General features: G+C 40.9%; 1 protein-coding gene across 2 annotated transcripts in view; it reads right to left on the reverse strand.

The window, feature by feature from the left end:
- Positions 1 to 475: 475 nt before the first annotated feature.
- LOC144070585 (hatching enzyme 1.2-like) overlaps positions 476 to 14,742 on the reverse strand; it is a 57,215-nt gene continuing 42,948 nt past the window's right edge. Inside the window, exon 14 of one of the 2 annotated variants that reach the window (XM_077594976.1) lies at positions 476 to 3,235. In XM_077594976.1, the coding sequence (XP_077451102.1) occupies positions 3,090 to 3,235 (146 nt within the window). In that variant the 3' untranslated portion in view covers positions 476 to 3,089. Of the gene's footprint in view, positions 3,236 to 12,315; positions 12,489 to 14,742 lie in introns of those variants that run through there. The other variant, XM_077594974.1, reaches the window with a different exon arrangement.

Genomic DNA, 14,742 nt, shown 5'->3' on the forward strand with positions numbered 1-14,742 from the left:
TGATTTAAAATGTAGGCTTTAAACATGTCAGACATGGTCATAAGCAAACACAAAAGTGAAGTCAAACATAGCAGTCTTTGTTAGTTATATTTTAACACGAGTGCCGTATCCCAATTATACTATAGTTATATTCCTTGCTGTTCACTTTAATTCTCAATAGATTTATTTGTTATCATTATCATCACTTGTTTAAGATTCTCCAGGCGGAATAGTCTTTTTTGTTGTTGTCCAATGCTCTATACAATTTTAAAAGAATCTGAGATAGGGGCTGTCCTCTCCTATGGAGACTGTTGTGAGAGGACATTTTGGGCTAGTGGCGGGAGCCAAGTTCCTGATTGTTCTATCAGGTGACGCAATATGCTCGACCGTGAATGTCAGGTGTGACAGTCTCCACTCACTCGGATACGACGCTTTCAGCCATTCTCAACTCCTTCTCGTAGCCTTTCGTCCTGTACACTGAATCAACAGTTGTCAATTGGTGGGGCTAACCCCATGAGGAAAAGTTCAAAGCACATTAAATTAATCTGAATTTAGTCAGCCAATTTCATCATATAAAGATCTTACCACCTGGAGATCTCCAAACAACAGCTGCCTTAAAATTCCTAAAACATGTACTGTAAGAAATCATTATAACACAGAAAAAACAGTAACATCCTTTTGACCATATCGATAACACAATGTTAGGGTTATTAGTCTTACATTATTATATAGTTGCTTGCAATGAAGAATGCTTTGCTTTACTTAGAATGTTAGGGTTATATTATATATTTGCTTGCAATGAAGAACGCTTTGCTTCACTTAGCTTATTGACATTAGAAAGAGTACATCTGCTTACAACCGTGTAAATCAGGGGTCCCCAAACTTTTTCCTGTGAGGGCCACATAACTTTTCCCTTCTCTGATGGGGGGCCGGTGTCAGTTTGTAACAGAAAAAGTGTGACGATCGTAGGGGAGCTTAATTTTTATTTATTGTTTTTCAGAAAGCCACACATAACCAAATAACCCTTTCCAGGTTCTTTACAGAAAAAAAGTCAGGAAACATATAATAACACTATTAATGAAATAAATAATAACTAAATAACCCTCTCTGAGTTCTTCACAGAAAAAACAGGAAATAAATAACACTATTTATGAAATAAATAATAACTAAATAACTCTCTCTGGGTTCTTCATAGAAAAAAAGCCATGGAACATTAACTTTCTGTTGTGCCATGCACAATCTTCTCCCTTTGCTCTGAAGTTTATGCACGACACCACAACCGTCATTACAGAATCCCACGTCAACATTTTGCAGCACAGTGCTTGCTGGTGAATTTGGCAGTGGACTCGTAGCGGGGCGGTGAGACCCCTTTTTTCCAACTCCCGGTTCATGCGTCCCATTATTAGACCGCGAGTTTCGGCCACCATGCTAGGAGCCCCGTCAGTCGTGATGCTAGCTAGCTTTGACCAGTCCAGGTCCAACTTCTCCATGGTTTGGCACACTTTGTCAAAAATATCCTCTCCCGTTGTAGTCCCTTTGAGACTTTGGAGGGCTGCCAGATCCTCGCAAATCTCAAAGTTTGCGCTAACTCCACGAATAAAAATGCGCAGTTGCGCTGTGTCTTGCACGTCCGTGCTTTCATCCAGTGCTAATGAAAAAAAGTCAAATTATTTCGTCTTCTGCTGCAGCTGGGCATATACATTACTCCCGATTTCTTCAACGCGTCTGGTCATTGTACTCACCGACAGACTTACGGCATTAAATGCATCTTTCTTCTCGGGACACACCTCCTCCGCGACAGTAGCCATACATTTCTTAACAAACTCTCCGTCAGTGAAAGGCTTACCGCTGCTTGCTATCAATTTAGCAACCCAAAAGCTGGCCCGAACGGATGCCTGGTTCTGCTAAGATAGTAGTCCACTTTTTCGCTTTGAGAGTTTGTCTGCTCGTATTTGGCCTTGCAAGCTATCGTACTTGTCTTTGTGACGGGATTCATAGTGTCGGCAAAGATTGTATTCTTTGAATACCGCCACCGTCTCTTGACAAATGAGACAAACAGCCTTTTCTTTGCATTGAACAAAAAAATAATCGTTTGTCCACTCCAGGTTAAATACCCTGCATTCTGAATCAATTTTTCTCTCACCTAACTTTTTCGCCATTATTCCGTTCTCAAACAGGTTGCAGTTTTTATATGCGTGAATAGTCCGCGATGGTCCCAGGGCTCCGCCCTCACCTGCGATCGTCCAGATGTCTCGGTAACACTGCTCGTGCATGCAACGGTGGACGTGCCAGCCTGCATCAAAGGGAAACACTCTCCCCGCGCGTGTCACCAAAGAAGCAATGCGAAGCCCCGCTTCACTGGGATGATTTGTGGGCTCAGCAGGGGTGCAATGAACCAAACACAAGATTAAAACGTCCCAGTCTTCAAGGCCAAATAGGAAAAAAAATCAGATAGTGTCTCTGGTATTGTTCAGGGGGCCGGTCCAAATGTGCCGGCGGGCTGCATTAAAAAAAAATAATAATAATACATCCGATAGCGTCTCTGGTATTGTTCAGAGGGCCGGTCCAAATGTGCCGGCGGGCCGTAGTTTGGTGACCCCTGGTGTAAATGCTTGCTCCTGAGTTAGCCTAAACAACACGCCTCTTGGACAGCTGGAATATGGAGACGATCCGGTGGACCTTCATTTGTTTTGAGAACTAAACCTATTTGAAACTCAGGTCCTTGACTATCGACTTCTAGTCTCCTGTCTCTTTTATTTGTGCGTGCATTTGGGAATACCTATTGGTGAACCTATCATTATTGGTCCTACGAGCCTGGGAGTCAACATGCCGGAAGAGTCCGGGCGCTTGGTCGACATCTGGGAAAGACCGTGCCCACGGCATCTAAAACCCTTTGCGGGCAGGATTTTCGGCGGAGCGCCTGGATTCACGACGGTTGAAGACCCATCCTGCTAAAAGAGACATCTGAAGGCATCTCTGGTAAGCCTACATGAATGTTTGCATGTTGTGATGGTGGCTCCAAATGTTTAAAAAAGAGCATTGCATGTGAAGGTCCATTTCGAGAAGTGGACTCGCATCCTGGGGACGGCGACGATAAAACCCTGTGAATACTAGTCCCTAACAGGTGAGAGACAGAGCATGAGTCTATAAAACTTAGGGTGTCGGTGTCCTGTACTGTGGGCCGGTAGGTACTTAAACTCCAAAAGTATACCAGGAGCGGGAGGGTATACTTGTGTGTTGCGTGTGTAGTGATAACCTAATGAAAACAAATGGAGGCGGAAGAAAAAAGAAAAGAAAATTACTACCCAATTGCACACCAACTCACTTCAAAATGGGGAGCTCGAATAATAAGGCGGCTAGTGAAGACGATCCAAAACAGCGTCTGCCGTGTAAAGATTGGAAATTTGTTGAAAATCAAAGCGTTCAAGGATTAAACACCTAAACTTATGGATAAACAAATAAGGGTTTGCTGGCCAGCTTAATATGCATAAAATAGTAGACCTGTAGGATAAAATATGCACTAAGCGTAGGGGTAATCTATATAAAATGTAGAAGGATGGATATGATGATACCAATTATTGGTTCTTTATGGCAAAAAACGTTGCAATGGAAATGCAAAGAAATTTGAGCGGAGTGAATGAGCATGTTGATAAGAGCGAGACGGCTGGAAAAGCAAAGCATGCTATTTTGTTCCGCAGAAAAGAAGACAATGAGACGGGTCCAGGATGTAAAAAATAAATAAAAAGAATAGCGGGGCCTCCTCGACTGAAGGAGAATTATTTTACCAAGATAGGTGGCGAGAGCATAGGGATGTTAGCCAAGAGATTGGGAGAAAAGAAATGAGGAAATTAAACAGAAATCGAGTTTTCAAAAATGCTGCGTGCTGGGTTTGTGGAGAATTGGAGCATATATCACGTGATTGTCCAAACAAGAAGGCTTCTAAAAACAAGGCCCAATCGGCATGGCTAGCCGGCATGCCTGCTCAAAATGAATTGAATGAAGACTTTAAACATGGAGATGTTGAGCTAAATTTAATGGAAATACTGGCATTTGATTTGGTTAAACCTGAGATCACATTTTTCGTGAAAAGACTTCAAATGGAATTTTTTGTGTGATACTAGGGCTTGTAAAACTGCAATCAAAATGGATATTCCAGGTGCTAGACGTACAAAGCGGAGGGTCTTTGTGACAACGGCAGGTGGTCAAGATACCACCGTTTCGGAAACAGTTCCGGTTTGGATAAGAGATCCGAATGGGGAGACGTGTAAAATGTCTGTGTTAGTCGCACCTGAATATACTGTCAAGGTACTGGGATGAGATGGCCTATTGCAGCTTGGCCTGGTTTTGATCCTGTCTGCTAGCAGGAATATGGTGGTTAAAAGACGAAAAGAAATTCAAAACGGCCAATTAAATGTTTTGCATTGTTGCCAACCTGCGTTTTTATTATACTCCAGACTTGCCAAATAATGCGCCGACTGCGGTGGGAAGCGCCCTGTTAGCTGTGGCTGCTGATTTGATTGCGACGCGGGAGAGTATTGTTCACATGAACTCCCTCCAAAAGGAAATGTGGATCAAAATGACTGAGGGGCCGGATAAGGCCCATGAGAAAAAATTAGCACGGGCCACTCCGGCCGACTTTGTAAATGCGGCCCGCGGGAGGACCGATTGGACGGAGTTAGAAACATAGCTTGATTATATGCAGTCATTCAACGAGCACCTTGTGTGCCCGACCCGCACACGCGACTAAAAAATTTGAGGACCCCTTCCGTGAAGATATTACATCAATTGGCCCTTGGGGTTGTTGAAGCAAACTTGTGTGTGCCAAAAATGGTTTTTGCTATGGGATAAAGTTGTGTTTGCAGCATATTTTAAAATTATGAGGTCTCAGCAAAAATTGTGAAATGGTTGGATACCGGATGGGGAATTAATTTAGCTTATTATGGACTAATGGTGGTCTTCTCTAAAATGCAATATTCACAGCTAAAAAGCGAAATTTCAAACATGATAACTCGCTGGGGAGGCTAAGAGAGCGCTTCTGTTAAATATTTCAGAATAAGAGCAAGACGGTCTGCAGGAAATGCAGGGTTCTGCGGTTACTTCCGCATTTTTCAGATTTTAAACAAAAATGTCTTTCAAGGTGATAGACAATCTGTTTGGTAAAAGATTGGTTTGTTTGACTTTGAAATTGGGAATAGAGCAAGATAGCCATTTTTGACCAATTTGTTGATTTCGAAGGGCTCTTAATTAAAGAAAACTAGCTTTTGGAGGATAAAAGATTATTAATACTGTTTTTGAATGGTGGGTTTGTTCAAAATACTTTAACATAAGAGATTAGCTGGTTAGAGAAAAAGGGATGAGAAAATTTACAGTATTATGGCATATTGGTGACAATTTGTGGGTCCTTTATTAAACACTGAAATTTGTAAATAGGAAATGCCTAGTAGAAGGTTATTTTCTCTAATTTAATTATTGTAGGTTTTAATTGTGGTAAAAGTGAGCTACGGAAAATAGCTCTTATCTTAAGTAAACATCGTATGGGGTGATTTGCGAATTAGGTCTTAAGTATTAAGAATTATTTGGTTGTTAATGATATCACACATGAAAATAACAATGCAGAAATGGCATTCATCCAAATAATTAGAAAAATTGTACCTGGCTGGTTTAGATAAAATAATTGATTTAGGAGGGGCATAATTTCCCAAGGACTGAAGGGGCATGGAGTGTTTTCAGTGCACGGAAGACATTCCCTGTTTTGTCCTGAGCAGGTGAAATATGCTTTGGCGTGGGTCATATTGATGACTATTAGGATATTACGGATTGCATAAGCATTAAACAATTGATAAAAAAACAAATGAGGTTGCTTTCTATTGCTTTAAAGGCATACAAATTAAGAGAACTTTGGCGTAAAACTTACAGCATTGCAATTATGGGGTTAATGCACCTAAATGTTACAGAGATAACGATTGGCAAGGACAATCTTAGATAAGTGGGAAATGGACAATTCTCTAAGCTCCAAAATCTGGCTAAGAAACAGATTATTTTTATCGCTTTGGGTTTGACAAAATGCGTTGACGCATGAGTTCTGGAATATTTGGGGAATGTGAATCCCATATCTAAAACAAATTCGAGGGAAATTTGGAAATAGGCTCTATTTGGCACTGGAAGCCCAAAATCTGGTGGGGGCTTTCATGGTATAAAACAAGTGCTGGAATTATGGTAAAAAATAGCACTTCCAAATTATGAAATATCAACCTCTGAGTAATGCTTTAAGTAGATGGTTTGTCTTGGAATAAATGGAATGGGCAAAACTCGAACGTAATACGAGATACATTGACGGCTACCAAAAAAAAACTAGAGGCAAATCTATTGCCACCTCAATTCTACGTACAAACAGCTAAACTGATAGCATTAACGGAAGTGTATAACGTAATGCAAAACATGGAGGTATTTTTTTTTACAAACGGTTAATATATTTGTGTGGGGGTGCATGTGTGTTTCAATGTGTCACAGTTCTTCCTTTATTGCATTATTGGCAACCAGAGAGTTAATCACAGCCACTCGCACGGCAGTCGCTCATGCTGACTGACTAGGGCGTCGAACGGCGGCAATTGAACTTCCAAAACAAATTTCTGTTGGTAGATGTGTAGCGCGCATATCTAATACGTTAATTACCTATTTCCTTCGGGAATGATTATTGCTGATAGGACAGCAAAAGGGGGTGAACTACCAAGAAGCCCCTCTGGGGATGATGGTTTCCACCTGTGATAAAAAATTATGGGCCACTGATGTATGGGTAAACGACCCAAATAGAAAGACTAGTGATTAGTGCATCAACCTTACGGTTCTAAGATCTACTAATGAAAGCTGGGTGGATCCAGACCTTCCAGAGTGTGGAGCATTCATGGTGTCCTCGAGAATTCGTGGGTTTTCTCCGGGTACTCCAGTTTACTCCCACAAACCAAAATTATGGATGCTAGACTGGTTGAACACTCTAAATTCCCCTGATTATGAGTGTCAGCGTGAATGTTTGTCTGTCTTCTTGTGTTTTTGATTGGCTGGTCACCAAGATATATAATCTATCAATCAGAGTTGGAAAAGGATTTGGAAATTTGAAATTGATTTCTGAAATCGCCAATAAGCCTTTTCAGGGATGGCGGCGACAAATTATGAAAAAAAAAGAAAAAAATTATTTCGTCAAATGAATTTTTTTGATGAAAATGCAGGAGCAGTACTCCACATGTGAAACTTAACATGGAGAAACAAATAATCTGCTCTGCGAAATGGAAAATTTGGGAGCATTGAAAAAAAAAAAAATAACAAATTGGTACATCAGCTTAATTGGGTGAGTTGTTTTTAACAAAGCTGGCTGCAGTCATGGGAAGTCCTATGTCTCGACAGGGGGGGTGGTGGCCTTGGTACGGTGCCACTCAGTGGCGGTCGGTGCATTTTCTCGTAGCGCCTTCAACGTATCAATCCAACTCTCAAAAACTATTTTATGGCTATAAAACCTCTACTGCAGCTAGAGTTGCGATACATTAAAAATAATCAATAAATCAATGCACAAAAATGGGGTTTTTCCCGGGAAAAGACAGCGATGGACGTCAATGGTGAAACGCCAAAAATTAAACTGGGGTAAAATCCACTTCCTAGCAGCATTTTGTGATTAAATACAAACACTGGAGCTTAAATACAAACACTGGAGCTTTTCAGATATCAGAACTTGGCCCACAATTGAAATATTATTTAGGAATATAGCCATATTTGTAATTTTACTCACCAAAAATCCTTTTTACACAATATCCATCCTCCTTTCTTTCTTCCTTCTTTCCTACCTATCGCCATCGAAGCTAATGATGAAAGTCGAGCCTGTCCTGTCATATTTCCGGCATAGTCCGTTTTGAAAATGGCATTAAATCAACACAACAATATACTATTTGCTTGTGGAGCTAAGTTAGCGCGCTGAAAGTGCCCCACACACCATTTTCCCGGCTGTAACAGGCTTGCTAGCTTCGGAGTTGACCGCCCTTTCTTAATGATGTCCATTTTTTTCCTGGAAAAGTCCGTCTGGAAAATAGCTTTGTGAGCAAACAGAATCTATATGTTTTTGCTTCTGTCGGCCATAGTGGGTGGAGTTTGATATCTCGGCTGCCTCGGTACTGCTTTGGCCCGCCTACTAGCCAATCACAGTTTGTGAAAGCAATGACATGTCCCAGCCAGCAAAATGCTAACGCCTATGAAAAATCATTGTGGGGTTGCCAACTCAAATCTGATTGTTTAAAAGCAACAGTCTAGTTTAATGCAGCAGAGCCCGCACGAACTGATTGTGCAGGCTTTGAGGCAGATCTGATCTGGCAACAAATAATGGCTGAAATGTGATTGGTTAAATGCTTCAATATGAAAACACACATCTGGAAGCAGTGCAACCAGGGGGAAAAGCAATGAAAGGAAGCTAACAGACCATTTGGAATAATAAGTACGTATTGATGGACAAAATATAATATGATTCAGATATTTCTTAGGCCAGCAAAGAAGGCCTTGAAGGCCCTGACGTTCCGCCACTGCAACCAGGCCAGGGGGGTGATTTCCTTGGGAAAAGACAGCGATGGACGTCAATGGCGAAACGGCAAAAATTAAACTGGGGTAAAATCCACATCCTACCAGCATTTAGTGATTAAATACAAACACTGGAGCTTTTCAGATATCAAAACCGGGCCCACAATTGAAATATTATTTAGGAATATAGCCATATTATACTCATCAAAAATTATTTTTAACTGTACACAATATCCATCCTCCTTTCTTTCTTCCTTCTTTCGTATCGCCATCGAAGCTAATGATGAAAGTCGAGCCTGTCCTGTCATATTTACGGCATAGTCCGTTTTGAAAATGGCTTTAAATGAACACAACAATATACTATTTGCCTGTGCAGCTAAGTTAGCGCACTGAAAGTGCCGCACACACCATTTTCCCGGCTGTAACAGGCTTGCTAGCTTCGGAGTTGACCGCCCTTTCTTAATGATGTCCATTTTTTTCTGGAAAAATCCGTCTGGAAAATAGCTTTGTGAGCAAACAGAATCCATTTGTTTTTGCTTCTGTCGGCCATTGTGGGTGGAGTTTGTGATCTATGGCTTTGGCCCGCCTACTAGCCAATCATAGTTGGTTAAAGCAATGACATATCCCAGCCAGCAAAATGCTAACGCCTATGAAAAAGCATTGTGGGGTTGCCAACTCGAAATCTGATTGGTTAAAAGCAACAGTCTAGTTTAATGCAGCAGACCCCGCAGAACTGATTGTGAAGGCTTTGAGGCAGATCTGATCTGGCAACAAATAATGGCTGAAATGTGATTGGTTAAATGCTTCAATATGAAAACACACATCTGGAAGCAGTGCAACCAGGGGGAAAAGCAATGAAAGGAAGCTAACAGACCATTTGGAATAATAAGTATTGATGGACAAAATATAATATGATTAAGATATTTCTTAGGCCAGCAGAGAAGGCCTTGAAGGCCCTGACGTCCCGCCACTGGTGCCACTACACAACTTATAGGGTTAAGTTGGTTGCAGAGCATGCTTAACCTGTGCTCGGCATATCAGTGCACGATTTGAAATTCCAAAGAACCATTGAGTCATCGTGATAATGGCACCCAAATTGTGTTAACAAAATTATTGGCTGGATTGACAAAAGGTTCAGTATCTCGTTATGAAATCACTGTGCCTACATAACGAGGTCAACTGGACAACAACATATGGAAATCCTATTTAGTAGACCATACAAAACCCCATTATTCACTCCACGATTGGAACTGGATGATGAGGCTAATCTGGCTGACTACATAAAAAGAAAAATCTTTAAGGTAACGGATTGAATTTGGGTTAGCAGAAGGAGACTGTGATTCTCAACAGGAAACGGACCGGAACAACGGTGGTGCCAGGAGCCTGGGTGCTCAACCTGCAGTATAAAGAAGAAGGACTAGCACGCCGAGAGGGGATGTGGATCCACCTTTTGCACTGTAAGAAGGTTCTCTCAGTTTAAACTTTTGAGGAGACGGGTAAGATAAACTTTCTGACCTAATAAAACGAAACGGCGACCACTCCAATATGGATTGGAAAGATTATTGCTCAGGGAGCAATGCCATAAACCATAGGGAACTTTTTATATTGGTTTTATTGTCTCCATATGCAAAAAAATGTGAAAACATTTCAATTGAGACTAAACATTCTTACTAAGGGTTAAACAAATGACCAGACGAGGGAAAATGCGATCGGATATAACAACTCCCTCAATCACCATTCTTTGGGGAAAGTGTTTTTACAAAAAAAAAAAAGTGTCCTGCTTGTAAAGAAAAGGAAAAATATTGAAACAGTGTCTATCCTGTTATGAAAGCAGTGAATGACAAGCCAATTTTTCCACTGTGCTAACTTTACCTGTTTGAAGCTTACAGGGCCTGGTCTGAATCTGGGTGCAGTATATGAGACATGGTGTGCCCATTGTCCAAGACAAACTGTGCCACTGATTCCACGTTTTGGCTTATGGTGGTGAAGTGGGGGAAATAAATTATATAACTCCTGTCAAAAAAGAAACAGGACTATGTGCTTGGGTTTCATTGTTTTTACCAGTATATGTTTTAGATTGGAGGAGATACAACTGGCTGCTGGGAATTTCGGTGTGGCGGCTGGCTTCTCTCGACGACGTTGAGCCTCATCGAGGCATGGCGATCCGACTTCTGGGTTGGTTTGCCAAATTGCAGCAGGAGTCTATTTTTCTTTGGGTTACGCCAAATAAAAATATGAAGAGAGTGAACAACATCCATTACAGTGTCCAAAAAAAGAAATTGGATTTGCAATGAAGGAACAGCTGGCAGCCACCAGTCTCATGGCTTTCCAGGACCGCAAAGCGGTTGATATGCTTCTGACGGTTGATGTGCTCTTGGTGGAGTAGGGGGTGTAGGCAATGTTTGAAAATGTTGCACTCAACGACACGTCCCCCAATGGGTCCCTAACCAGAGCCGTTGAAGGCCTGCAGACCCTGAACCGGAAACGAAGAGGCACTCTGGAGTGGAACTGTCCACCTTGGCAGACTGGTGGGATAAGACCTTTGGCAAATGTAAAAAATTGGCCTTCACCGAGGTGATATCAATGGCTGTTTTGGCTAATACTTTAACAATGTGTGGGTATTGTCTTATCCCCTGCCTACGCTCTTTGCTAGGCCAACTCATTAAACCTGAATAGAAAGCATTTCAAATAGTGTGGAGTGTTCACAAACATGTTGGCCAGGCATCTTTGTAACATTCCCCTCCACATTCCTTTCCAATATTGTCGTAATATACATTTTCTAGCTTTTTAACTCAAATCTTGTATGACAAAAGTCATCAATCAATAATTTTTCATTGTTGTTAGATCAAAGTATTTAATTTCATTGATCTCTCTTCTCTTTGTCTCAAATTTTTGTATCACCAAATATAATTAAAGAGATTAAAATTTCCAACAATGCTAATTTTAAGGAAGAAAAAAACTGTGATTATCGTCAATGGTCTCATATTGCAACTACAAACCACGTAGGGTCCATGAACCATAGTTTTTAATGGAATTCTGGAGGATTGGCGCATGAGCGAATGTTATGCCCATATTGTTGACACTTGTAACATAGTAAGCGTTCTCTGCTGTAGCCGCAATGCTCTTGTGTGCGTGCGCCCTTCCCGCCTCTGCAGTAGTAAAACTGCCAAGTTGACCTTCTATTTTGGTTTTAATCTTTTTTGGGCAGTGCGGCCATTACCGTAGTTTCAAAATCATATCTGTGAGGCAGAAGCTGAAAGATGATTTACCTTTGCCCCCTCCTCTGTTTCCTACACTTTACTTATTTATTCCACCAATATAATTCACTTGTATTTTCCCTCAACTTCTCCAACTGCTAGTATATTGGATTGGATTGGATAACTTTATTCATCCCGTATTCGGGAAATTTCGTTGTTCCAGTGGCAAGAGGGTGAGGATGCAGGAATAGGAAAGGCATTTTAGACATAAATAGATAGGTAATAAGTAGGTCAAGAAATAAATACATGAATAAATATATAATTAAATAAGCGTGTTGCTTAGCGCATATATACATACATACATACACATAAATGTACATGCATGCATATGGTAGGTCTTAACACAGCCATTTTTTTGTTAAAGAGCCTGACAGCTGATGGGAGGAAGGATCTGCGGAAGCGCTCCTTCCTGCAATGAGGGTGCCGCAGTCTATTGCTAAAGGAGCTTCGGAGGGACTCCACAGACTCGTGCAGGGGGTGGGAGGTGCTGTCCATGATGGACATCATCCTGGTCAGCATCCTCCGCTCTCCCACTTCCTCCACAGAGTCCAAAGGACAGCCCAGAACAGAGCTGGCCCTCCTGACCAGCTTATTCAGCCTGTTCCTGTCCCTCTCCGTGCTCCCGCATCCCCAACAAAGCACTGCATAAACAGCACTGTAGATGCCACCACAGTGTCGTAGAAAGTCCTCAGCAGTGTCCTGCACATATTATCGTATTTATTAATAAAAATGTAGTATTGTTAATACACAAAACATAAGACAAACAAATACAGATTGTTAGTATTGTATTTGGATCCGTAATTTATATAAAATCAATTCAAAACTGAGTCTACTCTTTCAAAGGTCTTAGGCGACTTTTTTTTTTTTACAAATTTACACAGGGAACAACCTCTGCGATTTTGTCTGTCAATTTGCGCAGGGAACAACTTCTATGACTTTATGTACAATTTTATGCAGGGAGCAACTTCTGTGATTTTATTTGCAAATTTGCACAGGGAAAAACATCTGCCACTTTATGTACAACTTTACGCAGGGAACAACTTCTGCTATTTAATTTGCAACTTTACAAAGGGAACAACTTCTGCTATTTAACTTGCAACTTTACACAGGGAACAACTTCTGCTATTTGATTTGCAACTTTACGCAGGGCACAACTTCTGCTACTTGATTTGCAAATTTGTATTCAATCTGAGCTCAATAACTTCCAACAAAAGATACAAAAGCACCAATTCAATGAATATCAATCTTAATTTACCAGGACTGCAATTATAGATCGTTCTCCACAGACTCTCCTAAAATTTGGATGTTTGTGTAAATCGTGCAGAATTTAAAATCTGCTTACCTATTTATTTTGACGAGCCAAGAGTCTGTAGAGAGGATCCTTGTTGCTCGTCCTGGACCTCCAGGGCATCAGCTTGGCGGTCACCAAATTATTGTCATTTGTTTCTTTTCGAACTCGTACTTACTTACGTGTTCTTTTTTCTCCTGGAGGATTTATTTGATTAAGAGACGGAAAAAAGAAACGGGATCCCAGGTCAGTTCTCAGTACATCGTTTATTTACAAGCGAGAAAAGACAAAGACTTTCGTGTTCTGACTCCAATATATAAGGCCTCCCATAGTCTAAAGTGCACATTCGTTTTGACTATAAGTGGGTGTGTTTCATTTACCTGTTCTGACTACTAGAGGGTAGTAGTGAGTAGACTGTGTTTCAAGATAAATTTGGGGTGTGTAACAAATACAAGACTTGAATAATAAAAGAAAGGAATATATGATTACTGTGAATAATGTCAATTGGGCTACAGGTCGGTGAGAATATACTTTGAATACATGACAATTGTTAACTGGTGATTAATTAGTTCATTCATTCATTTCAATCATTTTCTGAACCGCTCTATCCTCACAAGGGTCGCCGGAGCCTATCCCAGCTGACTTCGGGCACAAAGCGGTGGATACTCTGAATTGGTGCCAGTCAATCGCAGGCCACAAGGAGACAAACAACCATTACCACACTCAATGTTCCCTCTAATTTTTCATGTCTGGGCATACAGACAACCTCCCTTAGCACACAGAGGACCAGCGTGAGCAGTATCGTAAATGCTCGCTTTGGGCACACACCGGTATCACATATGCCATAAGCAGGTGCATGTCTACTATCCATAAATTATCTAGTCATAATAAAATATAATGATTAATATCTATGAATAAAACATCTTAATAAATGTCACTAGAATATGCACAAATCTTTACCTTATTTTTCACGTCTGTCCTTCTCACTTCTCATTCAAATGAATTTTCTGCTGCATGTGTCCCTTGAGAAACTCAAGCTTCCATTTATATGCAATATTTTTTAATCGGAAAACTCACAAATTTAGCTTTGCTGCATGTTTTGCGGATGAGACCTTTCTCACCCAATTTCACCGCTTGTTCATCTCTTTGCACATACTCCGACAGCCATTCCATCTTAAAAGAACTGCATTTCTTTTTTACTTTGGCTTGTTTTGCCATGATAAAGGCTTAACAGCAGCTCCACCAAACCGTTAGCTATATGCTAACCTGCAAAAGACAGGCACCTGCATATAATGCGTAAATAATGCAGCCAATCAATGTCATTAACATTTACTCATGCCGCAGAAGTAAACACACGTGACGTGATCCGCATCATATCATTGACTGAACACAGTGTTAGTCATAGTTTTATCCGTAATTACCGTTTATTGTCATTTGTCAGTGACATGCTGCTACTCTGAGTTGCGTTGCAAAATGGCACAGAAAAAATTGTAATGTGTTTATTTTTTTAACAATTCAGGTTGGATTTTATTTTATGTGCTGCATTTGTTTGCTGTGCATGGAAAACACAAGAGTAGTGCACAATTGCGCAGGTGCGCAGCTTAGAGGGAACATTGCTCACAGTTATACCTAGGGGCAAATTAGAGTGTCCAACCAGCCTGCATA

Source organism: Stigmatopora argus, chromosome 2 (assembly GCF_051989625.1).
Source record: "Stigmatopora argus isolate UIUO_Sarg chromosome 2, RoL_Sarg_1.0, whole genome shotgun sequence".
In the NCBI taxonomy this organism is placed as follows: domain Eukaryota; kingdom Metazoa; phylum Chordata; class Actinopteri; order Syngnathiformes; family Syngnathidae; genus Stigmatopora; species Stigmatopora argus.